General features: G+C 35.6%; 1 protein-coding gene across 1 annotated transcript in view; it reads right to left on the reverse strand.

The window, feature by feature from the left end:
• The window catches only part of SNTG2 (syntrophin gamma 2), a 612266-nt gene that overhangs the window by 52366 nt on the left and 538214 nt on the right, over positions 1-21686 (reverse strand). Inside the window, exon 15 of the mRNA XM_043985274.1 lies at positions 8474-8566. Within this exon, the coding sequence (XP_043841209.1) occupies positions 8474-8566 (93 nt within the window). The remainder of the gene's footprint in view (positions 1-8473; positions 8567-21686) is intronic.

Consider the following 21686-nt stretch of genomic DNA (forward strand, 5'->3'; position numbering starts at 1 on the left):
TCTGTATTTCTCTCTCCTCCCCACCACCTTCTCTTCTTCTTTGTCTGTCTCATTTGGTACTGTTTTTAGTGTGAAAACTTCAGGAAAATGTAATTTCTTTGCCTGGAAAACTTTTCTCACATAACATCCTGTTATAGCTCCAGTATAGAAGACATGGTCTAGTGGAGGGCAAATAGAACGAAAAATGTTAATCCTGACTGACACCAACTCCATCAGTGGCCTTGGGCAAATCGTTTAACCTTAGTTTCCCCTGGAAGACGTTGAAAAATGTAGATAATGCTTCTTCTTTGCAGTGTTGTGAAAATAACTAAATATTTGCCAAAGTACTTAAAGTTGTAACACATGCTTACTCCTTAAAAAAAAAGCCATAGGAACAAAAAAAACATTTAATGGTTATGTATTTGACAAAAGACGGCCTTATAGTTTTAAAATTATAATAAATGCCTCCCAATCCTGAAATGTCCAATACAAAATAGCTGCATTTTATACTAAACTATGATATTTTTTATATTGAAAGAATTTTATTTTTAGATAAGTTTCACATCTTTCCCTTAGTGTCAAGGTTTTAGAGGTATGAGAAGGCAATGTAGGTGGTAGATTAGGCATTTTAATTTGATTTGGCACCTTTTGACCTATTTCTTTATAAATCCCCATTAACCTAAGGTATTTTAGCATTCTAAATGGTATTAAGGACTTTGTAGAGGTTGTGCTTTATATGGAAAAGTTGGAGTATAGGTTTCATGTAAATCACTTAAAATCTAATCTCTACTTGTAGAAAAAAAAACTTCAAAGAAATATGATTCCTGGAGTAATGGAAGGATGACTTCTAAGTCTCCTTCTAACACTAAATGTCTATGATTCTATAATATTGAAGAATAATAAACACATTATATAGTTCTTTCAGATTTGTAAATGTATTTTCATGATATATTTTTGAGTTCTATATCACAAATATTTTTAATCCCTACTTTACAGATGACTTGGCCAAGGTCATACAAACTACCTTAGGGATCTATTAAAGCTTATGTAAATGAGCTAAGCTTTTAGGAGCAACCCCATTAGGGATACTTTCTCACACAACTGTGCACTCAATTTTACAAAGCATTAATCTAATCTCTTGACAGAATCTTCTTTGCTTACCAAGGCATAATAACTTTAGTCTCAGGGGAAGGCTAAACATACCCTTTGGAGACTTAAAAATGAGTATGAGGTTTGGAATGAACATTCCTTTTCTAGTTTGAGCATGGGCTATTAAGCTTGCTTTCCTCTGCTGATTTGTAATATGGATGACTATGGATATCTACTAAGCTCCCTTTTCCATATCCCTGCAACCCTACATCATAATATCATGAGAAGTCTGGTGACATCTGATGAATAACACCTTTTTTCAATTGACTCACTAAATCAATAGTACAATATTAATGCAATCCACAGTTCTTTGAACTTGGTTTAATGCTTGGTTTAAGTTTGATTATGACAAAGGGGTAGGTTGAGAACACAAGAGTGTGTGTGTGTGTGTGTGTGTGTGTGTGTGCCTACAAGTCAAATAACAAAAACAATGTAAGCAACTGTTAATAACTATAAAGAAATATCAAAGCTTCCACAATGTGATAGATAGCATGATACAGTATTGACATCTTTGAAGGAATCATATCCTTTTAACACAGATGTAATTATACCACTGGCAGACAATACAAAGTATTATATAAGGGATGCTATGTGTATCATTACACTTCTAAGAAATGAAGAAGAGCCACTGAGAATAATGACTAGTAATTTTCAGGTCAGGTAGTGAGTACATTATATGGTTAGGGAAGACAATAAAATATGGCCCTATTGAGACATACTTGTGCACACTGGCTGCCCAGATTCTAATTGTACACTTATTATTACTGGTTAATTCATGAGCTGTGTAATGAGAGGTTACTCTATTAACTTCATGATAGTGTGTGTTCAGGTGAGGCATACTGACAATTGACTCACCAGCAAGCAAGAGAAAAATAAATGTTTCATTTCTAAAAATTCTCACCCTTGAATTGTCCTTTCCTAAGGATGGACTTTGAAGAAAGAGACCCCTTTTTCAATTCTACATAAACACTAAATAATGTAGTAATGTTTCACATTATAAATGCCACTTTAACATCATAGAAATATTTGGATTTAGAATTGTAACCATAAGAGCTGACTTCAAATTTTGGCTTCACTATTTCCTAGTCATATACAAGAATTAACTAATTACAATAGCCATAAATCCAGAATGTCACGAAACTGCATTTTGTCATGTTTAATAATAATTTGGGGAAGCAAGGTGGCACAGTGGAACACTAGACCTGAAGTCAGAAAGACATGAATTAAAATATGGCTTCAGATGCTAACTAGTTGTGTGACTCTGGGTAAATAATTTAAACTCTGATTGATTCAATTTCCTCATCTGTAAAATGGAGAAAATAGACACCTACCTTGCAGGGTTGCTATAAGGATCAAATGAGATAGTGTTTGTAAAAAAGAAAAAAAAAAGCACTTAACAGTGTCTGGCACATTTCTGTTGCTATTCAAGTATTACATATAAATGTTGTTGTTGCTGTTGTTACTACTGTTATTACTACTGTTGTTACTATTACTAATACTAGTACTACAACTACTAACTACTACTACTACTACAGGTTCAATGACCACCACCACTCTCTAGTGATAAAATTTCTGGATATGGGCCTTTTTGCCCTCTAGAATAATCCTTGGACAATATACATGCAGCCTATTGCCAGGCCCTAGTGATTGTAATTCTCTGAACTTGCCTTAAAATAATTCAGGATAATAATAATATTTATATAGCACTTTATGGTTTGCAAAGCTCTTTACATATCTTATCTTTATGCCATGATGAGATATTGGGTTAACATTTTAATAGAAGATCATTATTATAATTAATGAAGAAAATCTGTACTGCTGAATGTGTAATGAGCACCTAGGCATTTTAAAAGAAACAGATTCAAAGGATGAAATGTTACAGAAATGCAAAACAAAAATCACATCAGTCCTGCAAAATGTATATGTTGAGATTTTGGAAACTAGTAATTCAGAAATAATGTAGATATTTAGGGGGTTTTATATAAATATATGTAAAATATGAATTTTACACATATAATATATTAAATTATATAATTTTGGGACAGCTAGGTAGCACAATGAATAGAGTTCTGGACCTGGAGTCAGGAAGACTTATCTTTGCTAGTTCAAATCTGGCCTCAGATGCTTATTAGCTGTGTGACCCTGGGCATGTCACTTAACCCTATTTGCCACAGTTTCCTCAATTGTAAAATGAGCTGGAGAAGGAAATGGCAAACCACTCCAGCATCTTTGCCAAGACAACCCAAATGGAGTCATGGAGAGTCAGACACAACTGAAATTATTGAACAATAACTATATATAATTTAAATATGTACATGTAATATGTTAGCATATGTATTTATATGTTGTTAATAGATATTATAATTTTTAATGTAATAGGAAGAGGAGAGAAGTAGGAGTGGTTAGTGATTCTCTGTTAAAGGGCACTAAGATGGTTATTTTTCCAAGGCATCTATCTAGGAAATCCTCCTGAGATGTGGTAAATCTAAATACTATTATCCACTCCTGGGACTTCCTATAGAGCCAATGGTACTGCAAATAGTAACAGAACAAACATTACTAAAGATTATTTTAAAAATAAAGTATAGAAGAAAAATATTTAATAATAGATAAGAAGTTGAAGACTTTAGAGTCACAAATACCTTCACAGACATTCTCTCTGATACATAGAATTTATTCTTCTTTCTGCCCTCTTAGACATCCTAGTTTCCTTAAAAGCATAGCTTAAAGGGGGCAGCTAGATGGCGTAGTGGTTAAAGCGCTGGCCCTGGATTCAGGAGTACCTGAGTTCAAATCCGGCCTCAGACACTTAACACTTACTAGCTGTGTGACCCTGGGCAAGTCACTTAACCCCCATTGCCCCGCAAAAAAAAAACAAAAAACAAAAAAAAAACCATAGCTTAAGCAACATTTCCAATATGAGGTCTTTCCTGAGATATCCCCAGCAACCAGTCTCTCCTCCCAAAAAGTACCTTGTATTAATTTTGTATATATTATACGCATACTAATATATAAATATGTTGTTTTCCTGATAAGATTTGAGCTCCTTGGAGGCAAAGACTATTTTATCTTGGTCTTTTTAAGACCTAACACTTAGCATAGTCCCTGGTACATACTAGACACCTAATAAATGCTTGTCGATTGACTGATTTTGAACATGACAAGCAAATGGGATTTAGATTTTTGTACTATGGTTTAAAGTATAGAAATTTTCGATGTACTAGTTAGGGATGGAAAGCACCTAAGAAAAAAGGCTTATAATTACAATCAAGAAGGCTTAAATTTGAAAATGATGGAAGAAAATAAATGCCAACGTAGACATCCCAAGTCAGACACTGTAAAAGGTAAAAGGTGTAGTAGTAGTAGTGGCAGTAGTAGTAATAGTAGTAGTAGTAGTAGTAGTAGTAGTAGTAGGAGGAGGAGGAGGAGGAGGAGGAGGAGGAGGAGGAGGAGAAGAAGAAGAAGAAGAAGAAGAAGACATTCATAATAATTCACTCATAGAATCTCAAAATCTTCAGAGATTACCTAGGTGAACTCATATGCTACAAAAGATTGTACTTTACAAGTAGTCCTTTTTTTTAAAGAACTTGGCAGTAGTAAAAAATTCAGGTCAGCAATATATAAGGAATTTAATCTTTGACCAAAACCCCAGCTCAGAAAGCTCATTACATAATTATATTTTATTAAGAAAATCTGAAACTGGGGGCAGCTAGGTGGTGCAGTGGATACAGCACTGGCCCTGGATTCAGGAGGTCCTGAGTTCAAATCTGGCCTCAGACACTTGATACGTACTAGCTGTGTGACCTTGGGCAAGTCACTTAACCCTCATTGCCCACCCCCCAAAAAAGAAAATATGAAGCTAACTGCAGAAACATAGACATACTCGTGATAACTTTATGTGGTACAAATATCTCCCCAAGTTAAGAAGGGAACAATTTATTTGGCTGAACAAAAAAGTTAGCCATGTTTCTGGGGGATTTAAGTAGCTAAAAGCGATACCAAAAAACTTGAGAGTGAAAGAGATTACAAATTTGGTGCTGTCTATGGGGGAGGGGGAAGAAGGAAATTTCTCTCTCTTACCTCCCTCATCAGCTATGTAGCTTTCAAAGGGGAGCTACTTGACAAGTAGAAAATATTGCATCTAGCTAGGATCAGACTAGAACATGCTAGAGAGCCCTAGATATACAAAGAAACTTGAAGGAAGAAACAGTTTCAAGGAGCAGGACCCTTGGTAGTAGAGAAGAGAGTCAAGTTAAAAAGAGAAGCAGAGCCTGGGAACACAACAACCTACCCTGTGGAGACATTGCAAGGGTTGCTACACATGAACTCAGTGAAGCAAGGCCCTGCAGCATCAGGAGTTGTGAACTCTCTTTGCTACTCATGTATCTTCCTGTATCATCACATTATTCTTCATTACCACTGTACTATAAGTTTGAGTCCACTCTTCCCATGGGCATTTTGTATATTTGTGGATGAATTCACCTTAAGTTTGAAGGGAGAATATTTTGTAGCTACTGTTTTTACTATGCCACCTTATTAAATGCTTTGGCTAAGAACCAATTGTGTTTATTGGCTATCTGCTAAGAGGAAATACTCTGGTTACAGCTCAAGAGCTATCATGTGAGAAGTGAAGATACATAGGGTAACTCATAGAACCCAGAAATATTTGTCATACTATAGAGATGAAACTTATGAATGGGTGGGTAAGTTGGAGGAGATCATGACAGGTGGTCCTACTAATTATTTTAGATTCTTTAAAGATGTTCAGCAGAGAACAACTTATTTCAGGTTCTTAGAGATGAAAGAGATGATCTTCAGAAACACAATACTCTAGGTGAGATTAAATTAGCCAGAAATTAATTGTATTCTCTTCTTTCTATATATCAAATAATGTTACTTTTATGTTTCCATTATGCCTTCTAAATGGTCATAATGCCTATACTTAAATATGTCTAATGATGGGAAATATCCCTCACAAGACTTCATATTCTACTCTTGAAGAATTTTAATTTTGGGGAAGTTCTTATGTAGAGTGAATCCCAAATTCATCTTTTTTTTGTGCTGCGGCCAATGCTGAATTATCATAAGATGGCCAGAGGGCCATCTCTAGAGAAGCCTCCAGAAACTTTAGAAGGCAGGTGAAAACTAGAGAGGCAGGAGTTGAGAGTTTAAGTTAAAAGGGATAAGGAGGGGGCAGCTAGGTAGAACAGTGGATATAGCACTGGCCCTGGATTCAGGAGGACCTGAGTTCAAATCCGACCTCAGACACTTAACACTTACTAGCTGTGTAACCCTGGGCAAGTCACTTAACCCCAATTGCCACACACACACAAGAGATAAGGAGACACATCAACTGTAAGAGTAGACACCACAGGTAGAAAGACTGAAAAATTAGAGGATCAATGCAGGATGAGGAAACTAAGATTCAGGGAGGCAGAGTGACACCTCAGATTACCCAAAAAAAAGCAATAAAGATAAAAACATATATCTCTGACTCCAAATTCAGTGCTCTTACCATAACACCATACTGCCTTTTATCTTCTGAGGTTATAATTGTCCATCAGTTTTGATACACTTGGGCCATACGTTTATGGGTAAGATTACCAGGGATTAGTTATTAGAACTTGATCTTTTGTATGAATATTATATGGAATATTGACAGCCTAGAGTAGAAATTGTTCTTGAATGTTTAGGATTTTAAGATAAACACAAATATTCTTGGGTGAGATAATATCCTACTAATAGGCATGAAAAATTGAATTCTGTACAACTCATCGACTAATGCAAAGTAAGTAGATGATCTGCTCTTCATACACATGTAGTCTCAAGAGAAGTGAGAAAAGACCTTGTTATAAATGTTTAAAAACTGATTGCACTGGTTACTTAATATTCAGAAGAGAACATTTTTAAAGAACTGAATTTGAAAAGGTGCCTGAAAAAGCTAAACTGATTGACAGTTTTCTGCTCCTTCAGATTTGCTAATCCAGTTACTTAGTTCTAAAATGTTGCAAAAATGCAAAATAGAGCAATAGGTCATTGAGATCATATCAGGTGGTTATGCACATTATAATAAGTATGATAATGATAGACTTTGTAATAGCAGCATACTAATAAAGGTCAAGTTCTTAATGGGAGGTACCTTGAAAATTATCTATTCCAACTCTCTTATTTTATAGATAAGGAAACTGAGGCTCAGGGACAATGAAGTAACTTGCCTGAGATAATACAAGTAGTTAGTAGCCATGCTGGGTTAAAAAATAAGGTCTTCTGATTTCACATGTGATGCTCCATCAACCACAGCATACTTATATTAAGTGAAGTTTTCTATATGCATGTAAAAATGGAGGTTCATAGAAAAATTGATAGATAAATGGACAATATTTTGTTTAATCAATTAAACCTTTATTAAGCATCTATTGTGTTCTAGGCAAGGTGCTAAATGCTAGGAGTACAAAAAGAGGCAAAAGACAATCCCTGACAATCCTTCAAGAAACTTACAATTTAATGCAAGTAGCTATAGTCTCAGTGTTGTTAAACAAGCTCTAAATTTAAGAGGTTGAAAATATAGGTCTCAAAGATCATTCAGGCTTATGATGACAAGAAATTGATTCTGTTCCTTACTTCAACTATATCGAGTAGGATATATTTCTCCTTGCTAATACTTGGGATTCTCAGGCAGGACGTCTAAAAATGAATATATTTTCTTTCAAAGTGCATTCATTGAATGTTAGTGGGAGAAGGCATAGGTTTTGTATAACTGTCTGTAGTTTCTCTGAATAGCTAAGTTTTGTTCACTCAACACTCTTTTGTGACATTCCTCACTTTAGCTCAAACCCAGAAGTAGAGATATCAAACTTGGCCAAATGCAGCCCAAAAAATTCCCCAGTGCAGGTTGAATGACATTGGGAAATGTATAACAAAATAAATAAAAATACTATAAAACCTAGATAATGCTATATTTTAAAACCAAGCCAATATGTAGCCACCAGAGATCCCTATGAATGGCTTTGTGGCTCCATATGAGCTTGACAATTAGGTTCAACCTTGAAAAATCCCCTTGCTATTCAGTTATCAGAGAGAACTGCACTCTATATTATCAAGGGTCGTGTATATATTAAATCATATTGACTAATATTTTAAATGTCTTTCCTTCTGACTCCTCCAACCTCCAAATCATTATGCATTAGTTTTCTAAGGGAATCATTATTTAAATAAGTGTTCCACTTCAAAAACTTGTTATTAAAACCTAGAATACACATACACATATATATATACATACATATTATATATATGTACACATATATGTACACACACATATAAAATATTGAACTCCTTTACATCTTACCTTTGTTTTACTGTCAAAACAGGTGAATCCCAAGGCAAAATCCACTGTGAAGCACAGTGCTTCTCCTTGCCAGCTGCACATATATGTTTTGGACTAGAAAAAAAGTATGAATTTTGAGAAAATATGGTTTACAAACCATTATTCATTTTAATCTAATAATACAATTCTAAATTTCAATTCTAGAAGTAAACACCTAGGAAAGGAATGACATACAAACTAATAATACAGAGTGAGACAAAAGGAAAACCTAGGTCATGCATAAAGGCAGAAATGTTGGAAACTCATTTCATTGAAACTTTTTGTTTTTGTTTTTTTACTCTAGGCCAAATAACTCCTAGTATTGACTCCTTGTGACTTAGACACACAACAAAACAGTCGGACCAAAAGCTGAGCCTTTCACCTTAGGTGTCAGTGAATGGCTCTGGGGTTTATAGCTAAAGGGATATTTGCAAACCTGCAGCACAAGCACTTCCAGGGGTCATGGGCACAGGAAAGGCAGGTTGTAAACAGCCTGCCACAGGGCCTGGCTGCAGGTACATCCATAGATCAGTTATCAATCCTGCCTGAAAACAATCAGACTAATGATGTATATAAATTCATGCCAGAGTTTTTCCAAAGCTGAGTGATTCTCATCATCCCCTTCCCAGCCCCGGGGGATGGGTATTTATAGAGAGGTAACTTTTTGGTTATAGAACAAAGAAATTAAAGGAGGATATGGTACCCTAAGGAATTCTACTCCTGCCATATATTCATATTCATCCCAATCCAGGTCCTGTTTTTTCCTCTGATCTAGATGCTTAGGCACTGATGAAGGTGGAAGGAAGGAAAGAAAAGGAGGGAGAGAAGGAGGGAGAGAAGGAGGGAGAGAAAGAGAAAGAGAAAGAGAGAGAGAGAGAGAGAGAGAGAGAGAGAGAGAGAGAGAGAGAGAGAGAGAGAGAGAGAGAATTTTCTGTTTGTCTTCTGTGTTTCAGAGAGAGTAGGGACCTCTAGTAGGCTGCCCACTGGTTTGCGCAGGTTGGTTAACTAGCCTAAGAATCCCTTAAAGTCTGCAGATTAAAAATCTCCACACTATTTTAGATGGATACACATCTCAGAGAAGGATTCTGAAGTACCAGCTATCCCTAATAATGGCAGCTCCAGGAAAGAAGCAGTGCCATCACATTGAAACACCCCTCCACACAACCTAGATTACTGCTGATGTAAATATGTGAAAACTGGCTTTCTTTTCCACATGACTGCCAATGAACCATTCTAAGTGTTGCAAGTAACTTTCTACTGACTACAATTCAATTTCTATGAGTATTGTAGTCTTTATTGAAATTAATTTTGGTATAGAATGAAGCTTTGAGGGTGAACTTGAAGTAAGAATATCCCAGGGAGCCTTATTTTCTTCCTAAGATGCCTGGTGGGTAAGACAGTATAATTGGTTCCACAAAGGAGACTTCCTCAGTTCCCACTTTGCTCACTGATCCTCCCTATACATAAGGGATAGCCTGATTGCCATATGATAAAACAAAAATGAGGTCCCTGCTGAAGTTGTCACCACTCATTGCAGTTGTTTCTAGTCAGGTTATCATTTACCACTGAGATCTGTGGACTTGTTCATGTTATGAATAGCACACATCTTACTAATACTTGGCTTACTAAAGGTATAGAAGTTCCACAAAAAAGAGTAACATTGGAAATGTTTTCCATCCAGGAAAACAATTTGCACAAGGATGGAATATAAATTGAAAGAACAACAGCAAAACCAAAAAAACCAAAAACCAAAAAAACCCAAACAAACCCCAAACCCAACAACAATAATTAAACACTGTGTAATTGTAATGACCAAGTTTATACTTGGAGAAAAATTGGGAAAACTGGGAATCTTCCTAGCATGATGTGTTCCAAGGATATAGTCTCCAAAAACCTAGGATAATCATCAGCACACCAGAATGTAACATAAAAGAGAATAAAATGTTCTGTTTTTTAAAAGATCATGTAACCCTAAGCCTCTTATATTTCACTTTGTTGCTGCATAAATGGATAGGAAAAAAATGCCTTCCATTTACACAAAAGAAAAAAATCCCATAGTTCTTGTAAGTATGCCATCAGCACACAACTGTCTGTAATCCCACCACCACTCTAGTCTCCCTTAGTTTTGCATCTGTAGTGAAATCAGGAAAAGAGATCTATTCCAGTTTCCTGCCATTTTCATCTTTTGTCCTCTACAACTCTAATCTTCAGAAATTTTGTATCTCACATGACTATCAAGAGAGACTCTACTAAAAAGGAATTTGAGAAACACTTCCAGATATAGTTCTCCTTCTTTCCTTCTTTTATGGGCATGAGCCATGATGTAAGAAACTTAGATGGGCAAAGTTGTGAGAAGAATTCAGTTCATAAATGTATTTCTAGTACTCTTTGAAAGTCCATCATGAGTGTGCACAATTATAAAGATTAGGTTTGACTCAAAAAAAAAGAAATATGAAAGGACATTCCCTACCTATCCCTTTGGTGAGGTAAGAGGCCCATAGGTGTTTCATCTTGCATGTTTTCAGACTTTGCATATATTAACTAGTTCTGCTGTTTTTCTCCCTCTTCATTTTTTTTTTGTTTTTCTTTTGTTTAAAAACAAAATTTTAAGACTATTATATGGGATAACTCTCTGGAAGGGAATATGGGAGAGATACTGTGGAAAACTACAATGATGTAAAAAGCAAAAAAAACCACCAAAAAACACCCAACATATTTCAAAATAAAATAACTACAAAATGCAAAAGAGTACATGATAATTGAAATTCTTACATCATAAGCTCTGGAAATACTAAATAACTAGGATATCAACAAGGAGGTAATAAAAATATTCCTAAATTAACTACAATTTTTCATATTGATTCAGTAACTAGCATTCATCACCCATTAAAATCTGGCCCAATTTAATATTTCAAGTGATGTGGGCTGATAGCAAATCACAATTATTGTTATTCAGTCATAATAGCTTATTTGTGCTCTTATGTAGAGGGGAAAAAGAGAAAGCTTTTGGTGAAAGGTTGCACATTGCACATAGTCACATTTGCATAATCTCTAAAGAGTTTTAGGATGGAGAGAGAAAAGAATAGGCTTTAGTTTACAGTATCTCTTTGATACACAAAATCCCATTTTCTGCAGTCAATCAATATACTCTCAGGAACAGATAGTACTTCATCATTTGCATCTTTAGAACTTGGTCTCAGTATTTGTATCTTTGTTTTATGTCTTGTGTTTTTCAGTGTGGTGTTATTACAGTTACTAAATAGTCATACTATAAATGTTTTATTTTTGTGTGTGTGTGAGGCAATTGGGGTTAAGTGACTTGCCCAGGGTCACACAGCTAGTGAGTGTTAAGTGCCTGAGGCCGAATTTGAACTCAGGTCCTCCTGACTCCAGGGTCGGTACTCTATCCACTGCACCACCTAGCTGCCCCTATAAATGTTGATAATTATTAAAATACATTTTCTTTCCAGGTCAGAGTTTCTTCAGCAAATACATGAAGTAAAGAAATAATTTCTACCCTCCTATTACATAAGTTTCCCCCCCACTCCATATTCTTCAAGATCCTCAAATTTATAGATACCTTCCAAACTCTTCATGAAAGGGTTTTCTGATCACCTTTTTCTTTGCCTCTGGTCCCTGTAATGCTTTTGTGTATTTTGCACACATCTTGTTGAAATATAGAAAAACTCAAGATCATTCTTTCAGATTTTTGTAAGATTTTAATTGGACATAAACTATTAAATAATATAAACTACTAAAATTTGTTGAATAAAGATCAAGATCAAAAGCAAATATTGAATGATTATATATGAATTTGTTCACAAACCCAATATATTCTACCAAAAGAAAAACACAAAACTAGATACATAAATGGACATACATATACCACATACATAAATATACATAGAGACAGGAAATCCCAAAAGTCTTAGTGTAGTTTCAAGTTTAAACAGATTAAATATATTTCCCCTGATATAAAAAAATGACAGTTTAAAAATTTTAAGTAATTCATAATTAGTAAATTTACGTGATCGGGGAGGTGAAAGCTTAGAGATTAGAGTATTTTATAGGACATGCTGAATTGAAAGTAACTCACTGTAACCAGGACCAACTCTAAACAAAAGTGTGAAGCAAAAGAAGTCTTTACTTAATTACCTTTTTTTGGTACCTTCTCGTCTATTAGGTCATATATATATATATATATATATATGTATATTTGTATGTATATATATGGACATATATACACATGTAGTCCATATGTATGTGTCCTCCTATCTCTTACCCATAACTCATAGCTCAAGGATTTGTAATTTCTACATGTGAGTATTCCCATCACCAATGAGAATCATGGATCTTTCACATTTTAGTTGACACTTTTCTGACTATTCATGGTTGCAAATTGCAAGTTCCTGTCACCAATTTGGGGATGAAATTCTCCCAGTATTTCTAGGATAGTCCTTAGACAGCAGCCACATGAATGTACTCATTCATGGGCTTATACTTCAAACTTTTCTGTCACATCACATTGATTTATTCATTTCCAATCAATTAATAAATAATCTAAATAACAATCAATTTTATGAAGCACTTACTATATGCCAGTCACAGTGCTAAGGAATCTAATAAAAGGACTGGAAAAATCCCTTCTCATAAGGAACTTAAATTCTAAAGGGGAAACAAGTACATATAATACATGTTGTTGTTGTTTTTCATCCTTCCTTATTGAAGAGGACCAATGATATCAGGAGCGTGATGTCTTGACTTGCAAGTAACTTAAGAGAGGTAGAACTTTGCAAAGTCATCAACCTAACTCTCTCCTCCTAAGTAACTGGATCTTGACCTATGCCATCCGGTGATAATCCTGGATATAGTAGGAGACCTTGGCTTTTCTAAGTTAAGGTAGTTAGGAAAGGAGGACACTAAAAGTGGAGATGAATTGCATTTTGAATGAAGATAAGGCTTCTCTACAATATCTATAATAAATGATCAGCCAGCCTTTCCTTTCTATATGAAAACCCCTCAAATAAATGAAAACATGCTTTCTGTCCACCTTAGGTCACTCTTTGAGACTAAACATGAATTGCTCGCTTAATCAATAAACATTTATAAAGCACCTACTATGTGTGGGGATCTGTGCTAAGATCTGGGATAGAAAAAGAGGTAAAAGAAAGTCGCTATCCTCAAGGAGGTTACAATAAAAAAGAGGAGACAATATGAAACAAGCAAATGGATGAATGAATGAATGTATATATGTATGTGTATGTATATGCACATATATATATAAATATATATTATATATACAAAGCAAGCTATACATAAAAGGTAAATAGGACAAATTAACAGTGGGAAGGCACTAGAATAAAGAAGGGTTAGGGAAGCCTTCCTGTAGAAGGTGAGATTTTAGTTGGGACTAAAGGAAGCCAGTGAGGTTAGTTGTCTGAGCAAAGGAGGGAGAGAATTCCAGAGATGGGCAAGAGCCAGAGAGAATGCCTGAGCCAAGAGATGGAGTGTCTTATTTGTGGAATATCCAGGAACGGCCAGTCACTGGATTTACTAGTTTGTATCAGAGAGTAAGGTAGAAGACTGAAAAGGCAGGAAGGTGCTAGCTTATGAAGTGCTTTAAACACCAAACAGCATTTTGAATTTGCTTTTGGAGGCAATAAAAGCCACTGGAGTTTATTGAGTAGGAGGAGTGACTTGATTGGACCTGTGTTTTAGGAAACTCTCTTTAGTGGCTAAATGGAGGATGGATTGGAATAAGAAGAGATTTGAGGGTGGCAGACCCACTGGCAGACTATAATAATAATCAAGGTGTGATTTACAAGTCCTGTACTTAAGTGGTGGCAGTTTTAGAGAAGAAGGGATGTATTATCAAAAAGTTATAAAGGTGAAATTGACAGGCCTCAGCAACAGCTTGGTTATTGGAGGGGAAGGGATGTTGAGAGATAGTGAGGAATCTAAAATCACTTCTAGGTTTTGAGCCTGATAGACTGAGAAGATGGTGATTCCTTCTATAATAATAGGGAAGGTAGAAGAGGGGGACAGTTTAGGAGGAAAGCTAATGAGTTCTGTTTTGGACATAATGAGTTTAAGATGTTTACTGGACATCCAGTTTGAGATGTCTGAAAGGCAGTTGGACATATGAGATTAGAGGGTAGCAGCGAGATGGGGCAGAAAAGGTAGCTTTGAGAAACATCAGCATAGAGAGAGTAATTAAATCCATGAAAGATGATAAAATCGCCGAGTGGAGAAATCTAGGGGGAGAAGAGAGGAGGATCCAGAATAGGACCCTGGGGGACCCTTGTGGTTAGAGGGCTTCATCTGAAGAAGGATCCAGCAAAGAAGACAGAAAAGGGCTTTAGCCTTTTTTCCCAACCTGACAATGTTCTGTCTTCCTTCGATTGATATTGTTTTGGCATAATCACCATCATTGTTACTCTTCTATTATTTTTATTCTATCAATGTCCTACTTAAAATGTGGTGGCCAAAACTGAACACCCATATTTCAGATGGGAAGAACTAGGGCAAAGGAAGGTGGGATTATTGCTTATTTGGTTCTCAACATAATGCTTCTCAAGGCAATCTTTTATTTCCCGTTTTTGTTGCTGTATCACAATGTTGACTTATATTGAGCTTTATAATCAATTAAAAATGCAGGCCCTTTTCAGACAAACAATTATATAGGCACAGCTCTCCCATCTTGTACTTATGAAGTAAACTTTTTTTTTAAACCAACTGAAGGACTTTGAATTGATTTTAGATCCTTATTCTGTAAAAAAATGTTATCTATCCTTTCTGGATTTTTTTCCTGAAAAATCAGATAAATGTAGCATGTTATTTTGGTCTTTATTCAAGTCACTGAAAAAATATTAAACAGCTAAAGGGCAAGCACAGATCTTTGAGGTACATCACTGGGACTTCCTTCCAGATTGCCAATACATTAAATTAAACTCATCATTTCTGGTTTTTCAACATTCCTAAATCCTTCTAACTGTATAACTGATCAGCTATCTTTTTCCATCCTGTCAGCAAATATATAGTCAGACTATCAAATGTTTTGCAGAAGGATAGGTACCCTACACAGGTCTAGTTTTTTTGAAACCAATAACTGAAATTATTCTGGTGTGACATGCTTCTGATGACATCGTACTGGCCTATGATATTTACCAATTCCTTTTTTAGATGTTCACCCACCTTCACTTTGTAATGCTGCATTGGCTTTTCTTAACCCATATCTGGGCAAGAAGATCAGGGTACTAGAGACATATGGCTACTGGTTTCAGGAATATATTTCTCAGTGTTCCCTTCATCTACATTCCAGAAAGTTTTGCCCAGAAGGGAGTTGATATGACTCATTAGCTAGCCCTTTTCATTCTTTTGACTTGAGAAGACAAGAAGCAAAGAGTGAAAGCCTCAGAGATCAGGGAGAAGGGAAGCATCTGCCCCTGGAAGACTATAGGAGAGGTTGTCAGGCCTCTCAAATTCTGTTGGAGTTGTACACAGAGCCTGATGATGTTTAAAAAGTTTCTCTTCTCCTGCGAGGAGAGGTGTACATTTTGAAGGTTATGTTTATTCTTATAGGTGTTTTAAACTTTTTAAAAAATGCTTACTTTGTTTATGAATCTGACCAATGTGTTAAAAACTGTTAACCGCTCCTAGGGGAGAGAGGTGATTTGAATCACAGGAAGGGAGGGAGATGTATCTAATATTACAATGTTTTCTAAAGCTCAATCTCTGGTATATCTGGCTGTGGGCTCAGTATTAAGAGTGTTATGTGTTAGATATAATTTAATGGACTAGCACTGAGGCAGGCCTTCTACCATTTTTTCCTGGACTTGGTTTGAGGAAAAAGGTACTCCTAGATGGCTGGAACAAAAGGTATGGTTGGAGAGAAAGTCATACTGAAGGGTAAGGACAACTCAGCATGCAAAAAGGCAGGGGAAGGTTAAAAGTGACTGACTTCACACCATGCCTGTTCACCAGCTCAGCAAAGCAAGCACCACAACACATTCAAGACCTTTAATAACAGATTCTAGACAGAACCAGGAGAAAATTGTGAACAGTGTCAATAACATTGTGTGTTGATCAACTGTGATAGTCTTGACTCTTCTCAGCAATACAATGGTCCAAGATAATTCCAAAGGACTTGTAATGGAAAATGTTCTCCAAATCCAGAAAAAAGAACTGTGGAATCTAGATGCTCATTGAATCATACTGTTTCTACCTTTTTTGTGTGTGTGGTTTTTCCCTTTTGTTCTGATTCTTCTTTCACAGCATGACTAATGCAGAAACAGGTTTAATGTGATTATACATATATAACCTATATCAGATTGCTTTTTGTCTTGGGGAAGGTTAATGGAGCGGAGGGAGGGAGAAAAATTTGGAACTAGAAATCCTTTTAAAAACAATTTTTGAAAACTATCTCTACCTGTAACTAGAAAATAATAATATGATTAAAAAAAAGAATGTGAGATACTTCAAGATAAGGACCTTACTTGTGTGGCACAGTGCCTTACATACAGTAGGCCCTTAAGGACTAACTAATGACTGACTAACACTGTCAAACTATAAATCTCTTTTATATTCAACTTTTTTTTTAATCAAGGTATTCAACATGTAAGTTTCAAAAAACAACAACAACAACAAAAACCATCCACACACAGATTCTAGAATTGGGCTAGAATTGAAAGTCAAGCAGACTGGTCTATGGTTTGTAGATTACATTCTTTTCCCATTTTTAGTAAATGGAGAAATCATGTTCCTTACTTACAGTCCTGCAGTATCTATTACATTATTTACAACTTTTCAAAATGATCTTTGATCTAGAATAAGTATGCAATAAATGGAAATCTAAGATGAATATAGAAACAAAAATAGATCATTTCCTTTGGAAAAGAAAATAGATGGTAAATAACCAGTAGCTCTTCCTTCTATTGGACTCCTTGTTGGCTTATCTAGCTCTAAACAGTTCTGTCATCATTTCTTTGATCCTCATCTTTCTCTCAATTTAGCTAAATTTACCTCTTAATTTAGCTAATGTTATAATGACTGCTGAGGTTCCTGTTCCTTAAGTTGGATCTCTTTAGACATTGTCCTTTTTCTTCTTCATGAATTTTTTTTTCTTGGTTCTTTAGAATTTCACTCTTGAGTACTTCAAATTCTTTCTGGGCTGAATTCCTCTGTAAAGTTTAGGTTTATTGGATTCTCCTTGTCTGTTTTTTGACTTCTCTAAAATGGATTCCCTGTAAATCTAGGGTAAATACCAGACTATGCCCTACCTTGTCCCTCTCTACCAAAAATTAATATGAAGTTATCACTTTGCCTCAACGTTTTAATAATTCTACTTTAGCAACTAATTTCTCCTCATTGGTGAGAGTCAGATTTAAAATAGCAGTTAGCCCTTTAGATTCCCTTGTCTTTTAAAGTATCAAATGATCATTAGACAACTCAACAGATAATTAGCTTCTCTGCTTTTCACAAAGTACTCTCTCTCACTATATATATATATATATATACATATATGTATATATATAACCCATCTATCTATATATGTATATAACTAGATATATGTCCTCTCTTCCCCTCGCTCATTATTTCTACATTATGCCTCCATTATAGGCTTATCTTCAAAATTCATTATCTATTTAGCTATCACCTTCACCCTAGTGAGTGTAAAAAAAAGTGTGTAAAAAAAAATCAAGTTTCAAATATGATGACTCATCCACAAATTGGTATAAGAGACGTGACCAGGCTTAGAGAAATTTCATGTACGATTCTTTCACTATTATATAACAAAATTACTACTTTTATTGAGCAATAGGGAATTTAGAATCAAGTGGGCATTTAATACAAAGAAAAAATACATTCGAGTTTAGTGACAGTTGGTTTAAGAATAAAGAGGTGAATAAAATAATTAAACTTTAAAAGGGGGTCATAATAATTGACTTAATTACCTTTATGGATTTTTAAATTCTGAAGAAAACATTTCTCCTTTGTTTGGACAAGGATGGTTAGTTTATTTGGATATAAGCTAAATGGTTTTCATAGGTCTCATAGCAAATAGAACATTGACTTTGGTAGTGATGGAAGAACGGTGGACTTGGTTTAAAATCTCAGCTCTGATATTTAATAAGCTCTGTGGCATTATATAATTTATTCACCTTCTCTGAACTTGAATCTCTTCATCTATAGAATAATAGGAAAGGTATAGGTGTGATTTCTCTGACATAGGGATCTCCTAGATAGAGAAATGCAAGTCAGCTCATTGTCTGCAATTTATAGGTTTTGATCAGTGGTTTTAAAAAAAGTGATCTATGAACACTTGGGGTGGAGGGTTCCCTGAGATGCTTTTAAGGGGGTATAAAATGTCAAAACTCTTTTCAAAATAATAGTAAGGCATTGTTTGCTTATTAAAATCTTCCCCCACCCTTTTCAACTTTATATTAGTGTGAAGTGAACTTTCTTATTTACTTCAAATAAAATGTTACAACAGAATCACCATAGAAGTATATCTGAAAGATGAGAATGCAGCTGTCTTCTATTAAGCCATACATTAAAGACATATGCAAAAATTTATAAAACAAAACTACCCTATACTATTTTTTAAAAAAATGTAGTTCTTCATTAAAATGTTACTTTAATATTTAATGAGTTCATTACTATTATTTTATTTTGTTTTTGTTTTGTTTTGTTTTGTTTTGCAGGGCAATGAGGGTTAAATGACTTGCCCAGGGCCACACATCCAGCATCAAGTGTCTGAGGCCAGATTTGAACTCAGGACCTCCTGAATCCAGGACCGGTGCTTTATCCACTGTGCCATCTAGCTGCCTCCATTATTATTATTTTAAATGAATTGAGATTTAAAATTTTATTTCTAATATAGTAAATATAGAAGATAAATATAAAACATTTCTAAAAGCTCTTCAGGGTCCTCAATAATTTTAAATAGTGTAAATGGGTACTGAGACCAAAAATTTTGAAAACTACTGTTAGAAAATTGCCCAGTACACTGAGATGTTACATGCTTTGCCCATGTTCACATAGTTACCATGTGTTGGGTGTTCCTAGCATTTCAAGCACTTTCTTTTATTTATTTTTTAAATTTCTCAACAAACATTTATTTTATTTTCCATTTACATATAAGGGTAGTTTTCAACATTCATTTTCATAAGATTTATAGTTCCAAATTTTTCTCCCTCCCTCCCTCCCTTTCCCTCCCCTCCACAAGATCGCAATCAGGTTATATATGTACAATCCACAAGTGTTCTTTTTATCAGTTCTTTCTGTAGCAGTGCATAGTATGCTTACTCATTAGTTCCTTGGGATTGTCCTGGATCATTGTACTGCTGAGAGTAGCTAAGTCATTCACAATTACTCATTGAACATTACTGCTGTCACTATGCACAATGTCCTCTCAGCTCTGCTCACTTCACCATACATCCATTTTCATTGGTCTTCCTTGTTACTGAAGAAACTTTCTATGGTCCTCACCTTTCTCTGTTGGCTCATCTTGCCTTTCTTTTACTAGACTTTTAGTTCCTTAAAGTGGGGCACTGTTTCCAGGCTGCAGTATCCCAAGCTTAAGAAATCCCAGGTGGTATGTTTTAAAGAGAATCAGGTTCTTCCTTCACCAGGCCTGTTTGCTGGTCCTGGATGACCCCAGACCAACTTGCTAATCAACCAGCTTTGTGTGTTGTGGTTGTTAGCTCCGATGAGCCTGTGCCCCTCCCCCACCTGGGCAACTGTTACTCGAGTCTACCTCCTGGTTCTCAGCAGGGGTGTAAAATCCAAATTCTGTCTTAGCACCAGCATAGACCCCTGTAGTCTCTCCCCTGCCCAGGGCTTAGCCCACTCACCAGACTGTGAGCTTCTTTCCAGATGACACTGGTTCTTCAGCTGATTCTGAGGCTCTGGGGGGGGGGTCTCCTTCTCTGGTGAGGACTTCCTGAGACTAGATCTGTGTCAGGGTGACTGTGCGGTTGGGCTCAACTCCTGTATCAGCACAGCAGCTCCCTCCTTCTGACCTTCCAAGCTGTTCTTGGTTAGAAGATGATTTTAGCACATTCGTCTGTGAGTTTTGCTGCTCTGCTCATTTTCCTATGACCTTATTTGGATGTTTTTTGGAGTGATTGTGACATGAGTTTGGGAGCTCACTGCCTTTCCTCTGCCATCTTGGCTCTGCTCAAGCACTTTCTAGCTGTCATAATTCCATATTGCCTTACTACAGTGCAATAATGGGTATTTTGTGCTACCTGTCTGAGATGTTGTAAAGATAGGAAGTTGGGTCACAAAGCATCTTCACAGTAATATAGCATGCATCTTCATCAACATGGAAAAGCATTCTAAGTACCTTATACAGAAATATTAATTGCTGTAAGATCTTAGCTCAAGGTAGGATGTATGGTATTGTTAAAAGAGTACTGCATTTGGACAATTCTACCTAAATTAATTATTCAGTGCCATTCCAATCAGACTACCTAAAAATTATTTTATAGAGCTAGAAAAAATAATAACACAATTCATCTGGAAAAACAAAAACTCAAGAATATCAAGGGAAATAATGAAAAAAATGCACAGGAAGGTGGATTAGCTGTACCAAATCCGAAGCTCTACTATAAAGCGGCGGTCATCAAAACTATCTGGTACTGGCTAAGAAATAGAGTGGAGGATCAATGGAATAGGCTAGGCAGAAGAGACACAGTAGTAAATGACATTAGTAATGTACTGTTTGATAAACCCAAAGACTCTAGCTTCTGGGATAGGAATTCAGTATTTGAAAAAAACTGCTAGGAAAACTGGAAGATAGTATGGCAGAAATTAGGCATAGACCAACATCTTACACCTTTATACTAAAATAAGGTCAAAATGGGTACATGATTTAGACATAAGAGGTGATACCATAGGTAAATTAGGAGAGGAAGGAATAAGCTACCTATCAGATCTTTGGAAAGGAGAACAGTTTATGACCAAACAAGAGATAGAAAATATTATGAAATGCAAAATGGATGATTTTGATTACATTAAATTAAAAAGGGTTTGTACAAACAGAAGCAGTGCATCCAAAATTAGAAAGGAGGCAGAAAGCTGGGAAACAATTTTTATGGCCAGTACTTCTGATAAAGGCCTCATTTCTAAAATATAGGGAACTAAATCAAATTTATAAGAATCCAACTCTTCCCCCAATTGAGAAATAGTC

The sequence above is a fragment of the Dromiciops gliroides genome, chromosome 2, assembly GCF_019393635.1.
Source record: "Dromiciops gliroides isolate mDroGli1 chromosome 2, mDroGli1.pri, whole genome shotgun sequence".
Classification (NCBI taxonomy): domain Eukaryota; kingdom Metazoa; phylum Chordata; class Mammalia; order Microbiotheria; family Microbiotheriidae; genus Dromiciops; species Dromiciops gliroides.